We start from the raw sequence: 13,013 nt of genomic DNA, 5'->3' as shown, positions 1-13,013 counted from the left end.
GCGATGACGTCCAAATAAGCGGCCCTCGATAATGGGGACCCCAGGAGGTTGGCTGTGATGCCTATCTCTGATACCCAAATGCAGCATCCCAGTTATGGAGTTGACGGGGACACACAATTCCCCTGCCTATCCAATGTCCAGTTGTCATCAGTTAGTAGGTGGCGTAAGTCAGTGGGATCTGAGATCAGTTGGCAGCCTGAAGCGTGCAACCTGCTCCGCTGCATGCCACCTGGGATGGGCTCGAGTGAATACGGCTGTCTGCTACCAAGTTTCTGATGTCAGCTACCGAAGACTAATCTAGATTTGACGATTGATAGGGCTGGCCAACTCAGAGCTTAGATGCACACTGACTGTTTGGATGCTTCAGTGACACCTTTGAGTGAACCTGTGAGCATCAGTTGACGATTTTATAGCTGCTTGTCCTTATGAGGATCTGACCCCTTCGCTAAGGCAATTTGTCAGGCTATAAGCTGAGAAGTGCAAATCGCTGTTGGTATCTAACCTCAGACGCCTGACATCTGTCGAACCACATGAAAGGGTTAGCGAACTAGACACAGTGCTTGATGCATATTCACTTGTCTTTCAAGACTACAACAATTATTAGATGTGATGAGTAGAATAATCAGTTGGGATTACTAGCGTTGGGGGGTACGAGGATGAGGTTTGGAGGAATCAGTCTGCAATTCACGTTTTGTGACTCAAAGGAGGCATGACAGGCAGATAAGGATGCACTGGGCAGAATTCAAAATAAGCTTTCCCGAATAGGTCTCCAGTGCCGAACAGCGAGAAAGTACTACTGAACACGTTTATTTACTGTCGTATGTTACGCCTTCTAACCATCATGAGCACTGTTCCAGTTATGTCACAAAAGCACAAGCATGTTGCATAAAAGTGCATTACGTATCCATTTTCCAAACCGGTTCTCCTGCTGCCGTCCCATTGGAATGAACCCATTATATCCTGACATTTGCAGCACACCTCTCAGATGCATAGTTACTGCCTTATCACCATCACATATCCTCTATATGAGGTAAAAATTTAAAATTCCATGCATGCGAAGTTGTTAGAAACACCGCACTACGTCCGTTGGAGAAGGTTAGGGCGAAGAAAGGGCGCATGCCACTTTTAAGGAACTATCACGACAGTCACCTGAAACGACATAGAGAGGAACCAATCGTGGGTAAATTGTAAGGCTAAGCGGTGACTTTATCCCCATTCTTCCCAAATACAAGGTCAGTATCTTAAACGCTCTCCCGGTATGAGTGTGTGGAATTTCCACGATGCCGTTGATATTAACGGTGAAACAGCTGGCTTGAACACCTTGAGAACTTTCTGTCGTTCCCCGTAATTCACGGACTTACGTTTCTACATACATCCACAGCATATCCTGTGGTGCCTCCATCGGAGGCAACGTTTAATTCTCTATCGCGAAGTAGGGCGTGCTATCAGAGGAGTGCTTCCTGCGTGTGACACTCAACCGTAATCTCCCCACTCGGAGCACGCTATTCAGCAGTGGGGCCCCATTAGCGTCCGTATCATCCCTACAGGTAAAACAGGGGTTTTCCCGACAGACTGAACTGCTGTCTGTGCTGCTCAAGCAGAAAATGACTTGTCTTTAGAAGGTTTCTCTCGTTCTCACCGTGCTACACAATAGGAAATGAAATTCCACTTTTTTGTGATCCACATACTGACTCTCCCAGGCGACCAGCGTAAAGTGACAGGTCTTACAGTGTTCGCAGAAGTATTTATTGGATTTCACAAAACACAGTTTCCATAACGGGCTTCGATTGGGTAGCAGATAAACGACTAACACTTGTAGAAGGAAGAAGAACAGGCTTATCAACTGATAGATAATAACGTTAATGTGGAGCGCGAACATCTTTGTGCCTCTGAATGAACTAGTTTTCACAGCTGGCAGGTCACTCCAGTTTACAAAAGAGTAAATGAATGGATGTTCAGAATCATAGAATATACTGGTAAAGTCTATGTGCTGCAGGATTCTAGAGCATATTCTAAGCTTATCTCAAAGAACCAGCACTGATTCGTGTAAAATTATCGTCATATACATTGCTCGCGCTATTCACGCAAGCAGCAGCTACAGTAGAAGCAAGTGAACAGGTAGCTTCCCTCTACATCTGTATCTTCATAATACATATGCCGCAGGCCACCGCATGGTGCATTGCGGAGGCTACTTTGAACCACTAATAGTCATTTCTCTCCTGTTCCATCCGCAAATGGGGCGAGGGAAAAACCACTATCGATATGTCACCAATGAACCCTAATTTCTCTTATCTTCGTGATTCTCACGTAAAATGTACGTTGGCGGCGGTAGAATCGTTCCGCAGCCAGCCTCAAATACTGATTCCCTAAATTTTCTCAATAGTGCTTTGCGAAGAGAGTGTCTTCGCTCCAGGAATTCCCGTTTGAGTTCGCAAAGCATCTCCATAATACTTGCACGCTGATCGAACGTACCACAAGTAAATCTAGCAGCACGCCTCTGAATTGCTTCGATATCTTTCATTAATCCGATCTGGTGTGGATCTCACACACTATAACAGTACTAAAGAATGGGTCACACTAATATTCTATATGCGGTCTCCTTCACAGATGAGCTACACTTTCCTAAAATTCTCCCAATAAACCGAAGGCCACCATTCACCTTCTCTGCTACTACCGATCTTACGTGCTCGTTCCACCTTCCTGCATTTCCAAAAGACGGTCGACACTGTACCACATGTCGGCTAGTAACTAAAATGCGATCGTATGGAATACCTACGAAGAAATGCGACTCAGTCGACAAATTACTGGGGTATATATACAGACTGAAGATCCGAATGAAATTTTGTGCCAAGTTCGGGATTCGAACCTGAATCTACTGCTCACTAAGCAGATGCAATAACCACTACACCACCCTAGCACAGTGGCTATGCACAGCTGCACAGACTACCCTAGCATGCCTCCCTCCTCAATCCAAATTCCCATTCAGGCCTCAGTCCACTTCTTATTTACCATAAATTCGAACGGCATTGTAGAGGCTCTCCATGTGTTGGAATAGCACCTTAGCATCGAACAAAATGGGGGAAGCTCACTGTCGATTCGGCGAACCTCATTATGGATTTAGTCTGCATATAATCATAATAGATTTTTTGAGACTTGAAAAGGTATCTCGAACCATAAACTCTCATTTCGACGAATCACTGACTAATTGCAAATTTCATGATGAATATCTTGTGTGCATAACATCGCTTAATATTTAGAAACAGCATGAACATTTCAAATCTGTAATTGGTAAGGCAGTTGAAAGAATTTGTTGAAACTGTTTTCGGAAAGTGCACTGCATCTATGCAGGAAATCTCGTACAAGAAGCAAGAGCAACCGACTCAAGAGCACTACACCACCATATGGTTTCCTTATCTAGTAGGCATAGCATTAGATATCAAATGAATTCATTGAAGCGCTGCAAGGATTGCAATAGGCCGGTAAGCCCATAAGAAATACTGTGCCGCCCTGAATACCTCTAGGCCATAAATTTCATTCGAATAGATCACTGACACACAAGTCAATATTATCCATTTGTTTGCATCTCATAACTGGCGATCTTGGTAAAGTATTGAAGTACGCGCATCAAAATAATCGCGAGATCTAAACAGCGCAATGTAACTAATATCCGGCTATGCGGAAATGAGCAGACCAACGTCGCAACGGCAGCCAAGGATGACGTCAGATGAACGAAACAGCAGCCCTCGCTGCTGTATCAGAGCCAGCAGGGGGGCCTGCCGTACGGACGAATATATCGCGCTCACCCCTCCATATCTTTCAGACTGGGCGGATTCGCAGCTGGCAACAACAGCCGCAGTGACGTCAGCGCGGCGGCAGCGGTTGCCGAGAGCTTACTTGACGTAACACGTTATCTGCCAGTCTGCCTTATCAAGAACGGCAGGAATTTTGCAAAGAGATGAACCTCGAGTTCATAGGCCCCATTGAGAGCTTTACCAGATCGTCAGCAGCGGCCGCCCCTGAGCAGAAACCCTCGAATACATCTTCTCGAGCTCTTTGGAGGCTAAACAAACATATCTTCTCGCTCTAAATGCGCAAGGATTGAGAGCTAGAGCTATCTACTTAACACGCGATGGAAACTCTGAAAGATCTTACGCAAGCCAGAGGCACGGGGTTCTCTCTGAACCAGAAAAAGTCCCCAACAGTCACCGTGGGTAACAGCAGTGGGGCGCACCTACGTTCTAACCAGGACACGTGCGTGAAAGCTCTTGGCTTCTTGCTCTACCCGGAAATAACGCCGAAGTAAGGGAAGAGGACCACGCAACCACATCCCGTCTATGACAAGTGCCACGCAGCAAGAAAGAACTTTCAGATATGGACTTATCATCGGGTGACTGTAAATAGCAGGATGGTAATCCTGTTAGGCCCCGAATTGTTTCCACTTGTAATTTTGTCCCAGAAAGTGTAGGAGTAGTGTTGTGTAGACGTCTTCCTGGAGCTATTAACCGTCGAGCGGCGCGCTTATGTATAAACTGCGCCGACCACAAATAAGACTGTCTTGTACCATTCCATCGCTGTTTTACAATTACCCATACCTATTTCTTCTATATTCGTTCAACTAACACTGTGATAAATTGTGTTGTTATACGTCCTAGTGAGCATCAGTATTATAAAACAAACAGCGAGCTAGGTGAGAAAAAATTACGATCCGTACAAGAAAATGACACAGATTACGAGCTAGAAGCACAGTCCCACAAAGAGGCAGTTATCTAAGAGATAATCAGCAATCGAATAAGTGGTTGGCTTGGATCTGATGCACCGCGCTCTTTAATGCTTCCAGTGGGTCATTACCGTGGGATATCACTTGTATGTGGGAACAGAGTGATATAATGAATTTTATTTTATTATTATTATTAAATTAAACAGTGCTTTTGCTCATTTAACGTAAGTTTATTTTATTGTTGTTTAAACTGAGATGAAACTGTGATTTAGATCAAACATGTTTACCTTGATAAAATAAAATATTGTTATTCTTTACGCGTATACAAAACACGCCGCGCGTCCGCTCGTGTTATGAAAAACGAGCTCGCTTCTCGAGTGTCGCAAATGAGTAGCAAAACGAACGCTTAAGAACAAATTTCTTTCCAGTAGTGTTGTACGGATATGAGACCTGGGCAATTACAAAGCCTTAACGTCAGAGAATATACTCCTTTGAATTATGGTATTGGAAGAAACTTCTTAAGAGTTGCATGGACTGCAAGGAAAACAAATAGGTCCATATTAAGGCAAATAAAACCAGGTTTCTCCTTGCAAGGTCTGACACTGAAACAAAAACTGATCTACTGCGCACATCATCAGAAGACACACGGGAAAAGACCTTAATGGTGGGTATGATCGAAGGCATGAGGAGAAGAGGACGGTATGCGATGAAATGGACTGATGACATCACAGGTATAATGGGTTACAACGTGGGAAGTCTTCGGGAGATAATGCACAGCAGAACTGGAGCGCTTTAGCTCATGGGGTCACGGGGAGTTGGAATCGATTAAAGGACTAGAGAGAGAGAGAGAGAGAGAGAGAGAGAGAGAAGAGAGAGACGGAGGGAGGGAGGGGGGGAGGGAGTGCTTTACGGATCCCTTGTTGTACAGCATTGCGTGGAAGAAGCTGGGGAAACAAGTGTCTCAAAAGAAAGCACACAGATTAGAAGCACTGCACATTGCACGAAATGTCTGTTTTTGAGTGTGTGTGTGTGTGTGTGTGTGTGTGTGTGTAAGTATTAACAGCCCGTTAACAATGAGGGTACATAACACATTGATCCACTGCTAGTACCGGCGCAGAGTTCTTATATTGACTTCTATACTCTACAAACCACTACCTGACATAGTGTGGTTCTTATTGTACCACGTACTAATGTTGTTTTCTGTTTCCACTGACGGATGGAGAGCGAGAAGAACTTCTCGGCCTCTGTGCGAGCTGTTGTTTGCCTATTTTATCGCCTAGATTTCTGTGGGACTGATACCTAGGGAAATGATGATTATTCTATTACCAGTTTTTGTCTGAAATTTTCGAAGCTGCTGTGCAAAATGTAGAGGACGACGAAGCCGGATCACGAACAGTAGGTCTCACGATTACGTATTCTCTGCGTCGCTGTTTTGTACACTGCTCTGTCACGATATCGCAGAAAATTCTTCCAGCTTCTACAGCGTAGTTACTGGGAGTCCTTTCAGCAATAGTGTCATGATTGGCTTTGATGGCAGCTATTAAGTCCGAAGTTACTTGCTAACGGTTGCCGTATGTGCAACGGCCAACACGCGATAACGACTCAGCAGTAATGTTCGGTACGCAGTAGTCCGGCTTTATGGATAACTCGCTAGCCGAACGTAAGTTTGGTAGTGATGGTTTGTACCACGCAATAAAGCTGAAGATATTACATCAGCTTTTTATTTGTTCAAGTACTCTTCCTTGCCATCAAAGCAACATGTGTGAGATGACAAAGGAATACTCGGAGATGTTCTGCTCAATGCTGCAGGGATCTTATTCCGCAGTGCCCCTCCTTACACACTGACGCTCTAAGGGAGAGCGTGAAGTTCAGCTCACAGGAGAACTGCACCACTGAGGTGGACAAGATTTGAAGACTGGAGGAAGGTGCTAACAGATCTGAAGTCTTATGTCGCATAGTGGCGGGCGTTAAAGCCTACAGATCTATACCAGCGTGAAAGTGTTTCAGATAAGGAGCGAAAGGCATATTTGTCGTTAACGACAGCTGTGGTATTGCAGTATTTGTTTCAACTCGTTGTGATGCTAAATAATCTGTCTTCCTTTTCTCTTATACAATTGCAGATAACTCGCTGTATATTCATATGTTGTGAACAGCTTGACTATTATATTTGGCTTACATTTTAATTATTAAAGTAGGAAGTACGGCACTTGTTTCTTCGAAAGTTGGATGAAACTGGCGAAATTTATTCAGCGTACAGCACAGTGCTGTATTTCCGCTGAAATACGCATATACAAACAATTTTTTTTGGACTGGAAGCAAATATGACAGCCAACGTCAGATAGGATATATTACGACGTATAACATGTTTCACTTACTTAACACGCATCATTTCTCGAGGCCAGAATCATTTCTTAAGCAAGTTCATGGCCGATCTCTCCTTCGACCTTCCCTAATGCCCTGTCCCTAATGACCTAGAAGTCGAAAGGACGTTAAACTCTATACATTCCTTCATACTTCTGGCTGTATGTAAGCGACTGAAGCTGCCTTGATATCATGGGGAAAAAAGGTCGGAGTGAGCCATAACTTCCACTGAGAACGTACATAATATTTGTGTAACGGTATTGTGTATGAGTACACAAGTTATCATTCAGCTGGAGTCAGTCACATTACCCAAGGCCCTTATACGCAACAACACAATTCTGATTCGAAATTAACTGATCAAATTAATTGTCACAGTACATCAAGAGAGGCTTTGCTTTATCGATATGATTGTACAGGTGTTGCCAAAGCTAAATGTATACGAAAAACAGCGACGGAAGTCTTACACGACATGTACATGAATACTGCCTGAGAGAGTGCAACCAGCAATATTAAATACCTTACAACCACAGAATATTTCCAGAGGTCGTAGAAGTTAGATTAGACGTAGCTAAGCAATCACTCTTACCATACTCTACTCGTGAATGAAACGAGAGACTACTACTGTAAACTACAAGTTGGGGGAGATCGGTTTGTTGACTGAGGGGGAAATTTGTCTCGACAATTGCTTTTTTCTTTCATTTTATGGAAATGAAAGAGATGTTCACTTTTGGCATTGTGGTTAAGATGATCAGCCTGTCTGTGCAAGGGGGGTTGACGGGTAAATTGGAGCGGCGTATATTGAAAGAGGAAAAAAAAAATGGGTTGTGAAGGAGATGTCAAGAACTGTAGGATGAATTTGCTCTCTGCAGGGGGGTGTATCCTGATTTGAAACTTCAGGCAGACTGAAACTGTGTGGCAGAGTGGTCCAGAACACAGTTTTAATCTGCCAAGAAGTTTCACTTCAGTTATCGTTGAAATACTTCTTTTTAAATGATTTATTGTCCGATACAATAACATATAATTTCAGCAGAAAACTGTCACTGATATTGCGAATATGACGGACAACAAACAGTAAAACGGTATTCCTGTGCGCTGTAGGCAACAAGCAGTCTGTATGTAAAAGCACAGAACAGAAAACTAAATAAAAGAAACTTGAACGAATTTTACATTTTCTTTTGTAGAAAAAAATGGACTGAATGGTTTCGTTTGGTATTGGCAGTATTACTATTTCTTTAATTATTTTATTTTTAATATTTTTTTCCATTTACTGATCTTACATTTTTTGCATGTTAAGTACGAGGAAAGCTTTCCACTTTTATTGCACTCGAGAGGTTTGCTTCCTGATAATAGGTGAGACAATGTTTTATACGAAGCACACAAAAGACAACTCTGATTTAAAACCAATGTATATATTTAGAAATAGGTGATATGGATCAGAAACAGTGGTGTAGACTGTTCGAAGCTATGTCACTGTGCCGGTGAGCTATGCAAAATATCTGTTTCGAAGAAAAAAAAAAAAAAAGAGAGAGAGATTGAGGTCATCAGTCCCCTAGAACTTAGGACTACTTAAACCTAACTAACCCAAGGACATCACACACACTCATGCCCGAGGCTGGATTCGAAACTGCGACCGTAGCAGCAGCGCGGTTCCGGACTGAAGCACCTAGAACCGCTCGGCCCCTCCGGCTGGCAGCAATTTTACATAGCAGTTATATATCAATTGCAGCAGTTCACAGGAAAACACTTTTTTGCTTGCTGCACACGAAATTTTTGTTTTACTAATGCACGTGTACTGTTTTTAACAAGGCATCTTCAGTAGGTGTCCTCGAATACTACATGGCTTTTTATTTGTAAAAACGTGAAGTTATCTAATATTCCAGGACACCTATTGAAGATACCTAATTAAAAAGTTCAAAAACGTGTGTGGTTCCATAAATAAAATAATAATTTCATGTGCTGCAAGCAAAAAAGTGTTTTCACGTAAACTACTGTTGCTTTAGGACATTATGGATCACAGTGCCTTGCGTATGCGAGGAAACGGGGTGATGTACATAATTTTATGTTACCTGATGATGACTGGCCGATCGAAACTAATAATTAATGCATGTTTACTTCATCAACAGGTCTTGGTGATTCTGAGTATCTTTTTTTTCTCTCAAATATTTACGAGCCGTGGGGCACCACCTGCTCAAAATAGATCAGCAACGAGAGATATGCGCCTAAAAAGTGACTTAATACACCGCATTTCATCATCAGTCATTTGCAAGGCTCTGCAGCCATCCCGACTGCCTTGTCAGCAGTGAGCGGTTCCTCCACGGAAGAGAGCTTACCCGGCGCTGAGGAACTGGCAGCAGAGGGCGGCGGCCGAGGGCGCGGAGGCGGGCGCGGGCGCCGCCGCCACGTGCGAGTCGACGTCGAGCATGCCCATGAACCTGGCTGGTCGGCGGCCGCTAGCAGACTGCCCCGCGGGCGCCAGCGCGCGCTTTTACTACCTGCCGGACGAGCGCGCTCGTGACGTCACAGCACGTCACTCGCTGCCGCCTAACCCCCTCCACTGCGCGGAACCCTCGCGTAGTGCGGCAACGTGACCGCTACCGGCGACTCGCGTAAACACACACGCGCGTCCGAAGAGCGTAGTACCGAGTTTCGCAAAGTACAGCAGTGATATCGGCGAGTGTTACTTTATACTTTAGCACGAGCAAGGAACCCTGTTTATGCTCGACATAAAAATAATAATTATTGTTATCTTGCGTCATTTCAAAGAACTTCCAGAAAATCTGTGAAAGCATGGGACTGTGACAAAAGTGGGTTAGTTCATAAATAACTTTTTGCTACCAGTCATGATTTTCTTTTACTTATTTTTCGCACTGTGGGTTTCGGAAAACGATTCTGTGTGCTATGCCATTTTTGGATTATATTTTTGAGTGTGGAATTCTGCTTTGTTCTATTGACTAAACAGGAATGCATAAAAAACGCGGAATTTATATTTGGTTATCGATCTTTATATGTAGTTTGTGGCGAAATTTGGAAATACCCGTGCTTACAGTTTTCTTACGGTCCGTTCGTGCAGAGTCTCACATACGTTAAATATCACACACAATTTTCTGTGCACGGTATACAACTAGAATAACTTACAGAAACAGTTTCCACAGCTATCCTGAAAATGGCAATCACGCTGAAATAGGCCTACTGTAATAAATGATATAATCGAACGTAGCAGCGTCTTGTTCTCATAGCGTAATACATAAAGTGCCTATATGACATTCACGACGCAGTGGGCCCAGATCAGCACAAAGTTAAAAATATGTTTTTAGGTGCAGTCGACAGAGATAATGTTATAGGTCTTCCACAAAGTACAACATACTTTTGTACACAGGGCATTTGTCTTAAGAATCCAGATCATAATTGTCCGCAGCTCGTGGTCGTGCGGTAGCGTTCTCGCTTCCCACGCCCGGGTTCCCAGGTTCGATTCCCGGCGGGGTCAGGGATTTTCTCTGCCTCGTGATGACTAGTTGTTGTGTGATGTCCTTAGGTTAGTTAGGTTTAAGTAGTTCTAAGTTCTAGGGGACTGATGACCATAGATGTTAAGTCCCATAGTGCTCAGAGCCATTTGAACCAGATCATAATTTGCTTGTTGTATCTATTTTACAACGGCGCTTTAATTATGTGTCTTACCATTTTTATTTAAGTATACTGTCGAAGCATCTGAAGAAATTCACTGATTCACTTCAAGGTTTTTCGTTTAATATTTTATCTTCATGTTTTCTGTGATGTGAATATATCTCCATTTGTTCTAACTCATCCATTTTATCCCCTTTATTTAGTCAGTGGAGTTCTTCGACATTTGCTCTACTTTTCCACATGGGTGTCCTGTATTATGTATCTGCCGTTTAACATGTGAGAGATTCTGCACAAATGGATCACACGAAAACTGTTAGTACAGGTTCTTCCAAATTTCGACGCTAATTGCTGGCCGGAGTGGCCGAGCGGTTCTAGGCGCTACAGTCTGGAACCGCGGACCGCTACTGTCGCAGGTTCGAATTCTGCCTCGGGCATGGATGTATGTGATGTCCTTAGGTTAGTTAGGTTTAAGTAGTTCTAAGTTCTAGGGCACTGATGACCTCAGCAGTTAAGTCCCATAGTGCTCAGAGCCATTTGAATCATTTTTTTCGCCGCTAACTACATATAAAGATCGATAACCAACTCAAAATTGCGCGTTTTTTATTCATTGCAGTAAAGTAAAAAGAACAAAGCAGAACCTCACGCATCAAAATCATTACGTAAAAATGGTGTATGTCACAGAAAAACACGCTTGAAAATGGGAATCATTTCCCGAAACAAGCCGTGTGAAATATAAATAAAAAAGTCGTGACTGGTAGCAGAAAAGTCGTTTACAAACAAAACCATTCCAGAAGATCGTAAAGATTTGCTGGGCAGGGGGTCTTTAACAAGACCACACTGCATTTCTGAAGTTATATAAATCTGCCACACTAGCTGTTGCGGTTAAACCATCCTTTCATTTTATACTCTTCACTACTACGTACTTTTCGCTGTATAGTTATTCTCAAATGTAGTGTAGACGATTTGATCAAAAGTATCCGGACACCTATTAGTAGACTTTAATATAGAGTGTGTCCACCCTTCGGTTCTATGACGGCCTACCCTCTGTGGGGGACGCTTTAGAGGTGTTTAAATGTCTGTGAACCACTAACAGCTCATTACTCAAAAGGCGAAACCAAAGAAGACAGTGGTGTTGGAGCGAAATCGACAGTCTAACACCGGTGTTCTACTGGTGGGGACTCGGGGCAGGTTAGACGATTTCAAGAATGTTGTTGTCCACAAACTATTGCCTCTCAGCTGCTGCTTTATGACAGGGTGCACTGTCATGCTCATACAGTGATCGTCTCTGAACTGTTCCTGTACTGTATGCAGCACATACTGCATGTGTTCATATCAGCCCAAATTTAGCGTTTCCTTAAGCGCCGTAAGGGGACCACTTCCTAACCACGAGAAACACTCCCCCCCCCCCCCCCCCCCCAGCCGAGATGGCCTCCTTCGTACTCCACTGTTGGCACTACACGTCAGAGCAGGTAAGGTTCTCCAGGCATTCGCCACACCCAAACCATTCATCGTATGTAAAGCGCGATTTCTCGCTCTAGTGGCGTCGCACTTTACGCCAGTTCAAGCGCAGCTCAGCACTGACTGCATAAATACGTGGCTTGTGAGGGGTGCTCATCCATCTTACCCCATTCTTTTTAACCGCTTACGCAAATTGTGAGACATCCGTTTTATTAGATCTTTCGTATATAGGTGAATAGTAATAATCGAAATTTTGTTCATAAAGGACAAACCAATTCAGACCTGAAAGCCACAGTGGACACGTCCTTTACTTTCATGTAGTCATATTGCGTGGTAGAGGGACGTTGCCACAACGTTCGTCTCCCGTGGTGTTGCCTGATCGTCGCCAAAACCAGAGAAATTAATGATATTAAATGAAATGATATCACAAGCCGTAAGTTGTGAAAAGGAAGTTTTCGTCGCCGGCCTCCACTTGATAGAATTTATTTCGATTACGTATACTGTGAAACCACAGTAAATGTGACACTCCTAAGACTCGTCACTACAAACTTTGTCGCGCTTGTGGCGATACTGCTCTTAAGAAAATAAGGAAACAATGTATAATACGAGTAAATCTTTTTTACATTTTTTACTAGTATAAAGTATCTGTATTTTATTTTCCAGTATTAATTAAAGAATGTGAGTAAATTATCAGCGTTTTGTTTGAAATCTGTCAAAGTACATTTGGCGTGATCCAAAGGACGTTTTTTGCGATATGCCACTAGATAGTATGGAGTCTTTACATCAAGAAATTGCGATCGCGCTGTCAAAAATAGTTTTTATTTGTTCGTAGAGGCAGCTATACAAGGTATGTTTT

General features: G+C 43.2%; 1 protein-coding gene across 5 annotated transcripts in view; it reads right to left on the bottom strand.

Annotated features, from left to right (window-relative positions):
* Positions 1-13,013, bottom strand: part of LOC126187586 (nocturnin) — a 399,558-nt gene that overhangs the window by 25,773 nt on the left and 360,772 nt on the right. The window contains exon 1 of one of the 5 annotated variants that reach the window (XM_049928763.1): positions 9,409-9,524. The exons of the other annotated variants lie outside the window; for them this stretch is intronic. Within the exon in view, the coding sequence (XP_049784720.1) occupies positions 9,409-9,506 (98 nt within the window). The 5' untranslated portion in view covers positions 9,507-9,524. Of the gene's footprint in view, positions 1-9,408; positions 9,525-13,013 lie in introns of those variants that run through there. 5 annotated transcript variants of the gene reach the window in all.

The sequence above is a fragment of the Schistocerca cancellata genome, chromosome 5, assembly GCF_023864275.1.
Source record: "Schistocerca cancellata isolate TAMUIC-IGC-003103 chromosome 5, iqSchCanc2.1, whole genome shotgun sequence".
In the NCBI taxonomy this organism is placed as follows: domain Eukaryota; kingdom Metazoa; phylum Arthropoda; class Insecta; order Orthoptera; family Acrididae; genus Schistocerca; species Schistocerca cancellata.
The sequence above is the reverse complement of the archived record's forward strand: the minus strand, read 5'-3'. Positions and strand labels throughout refer to the sequence as shown.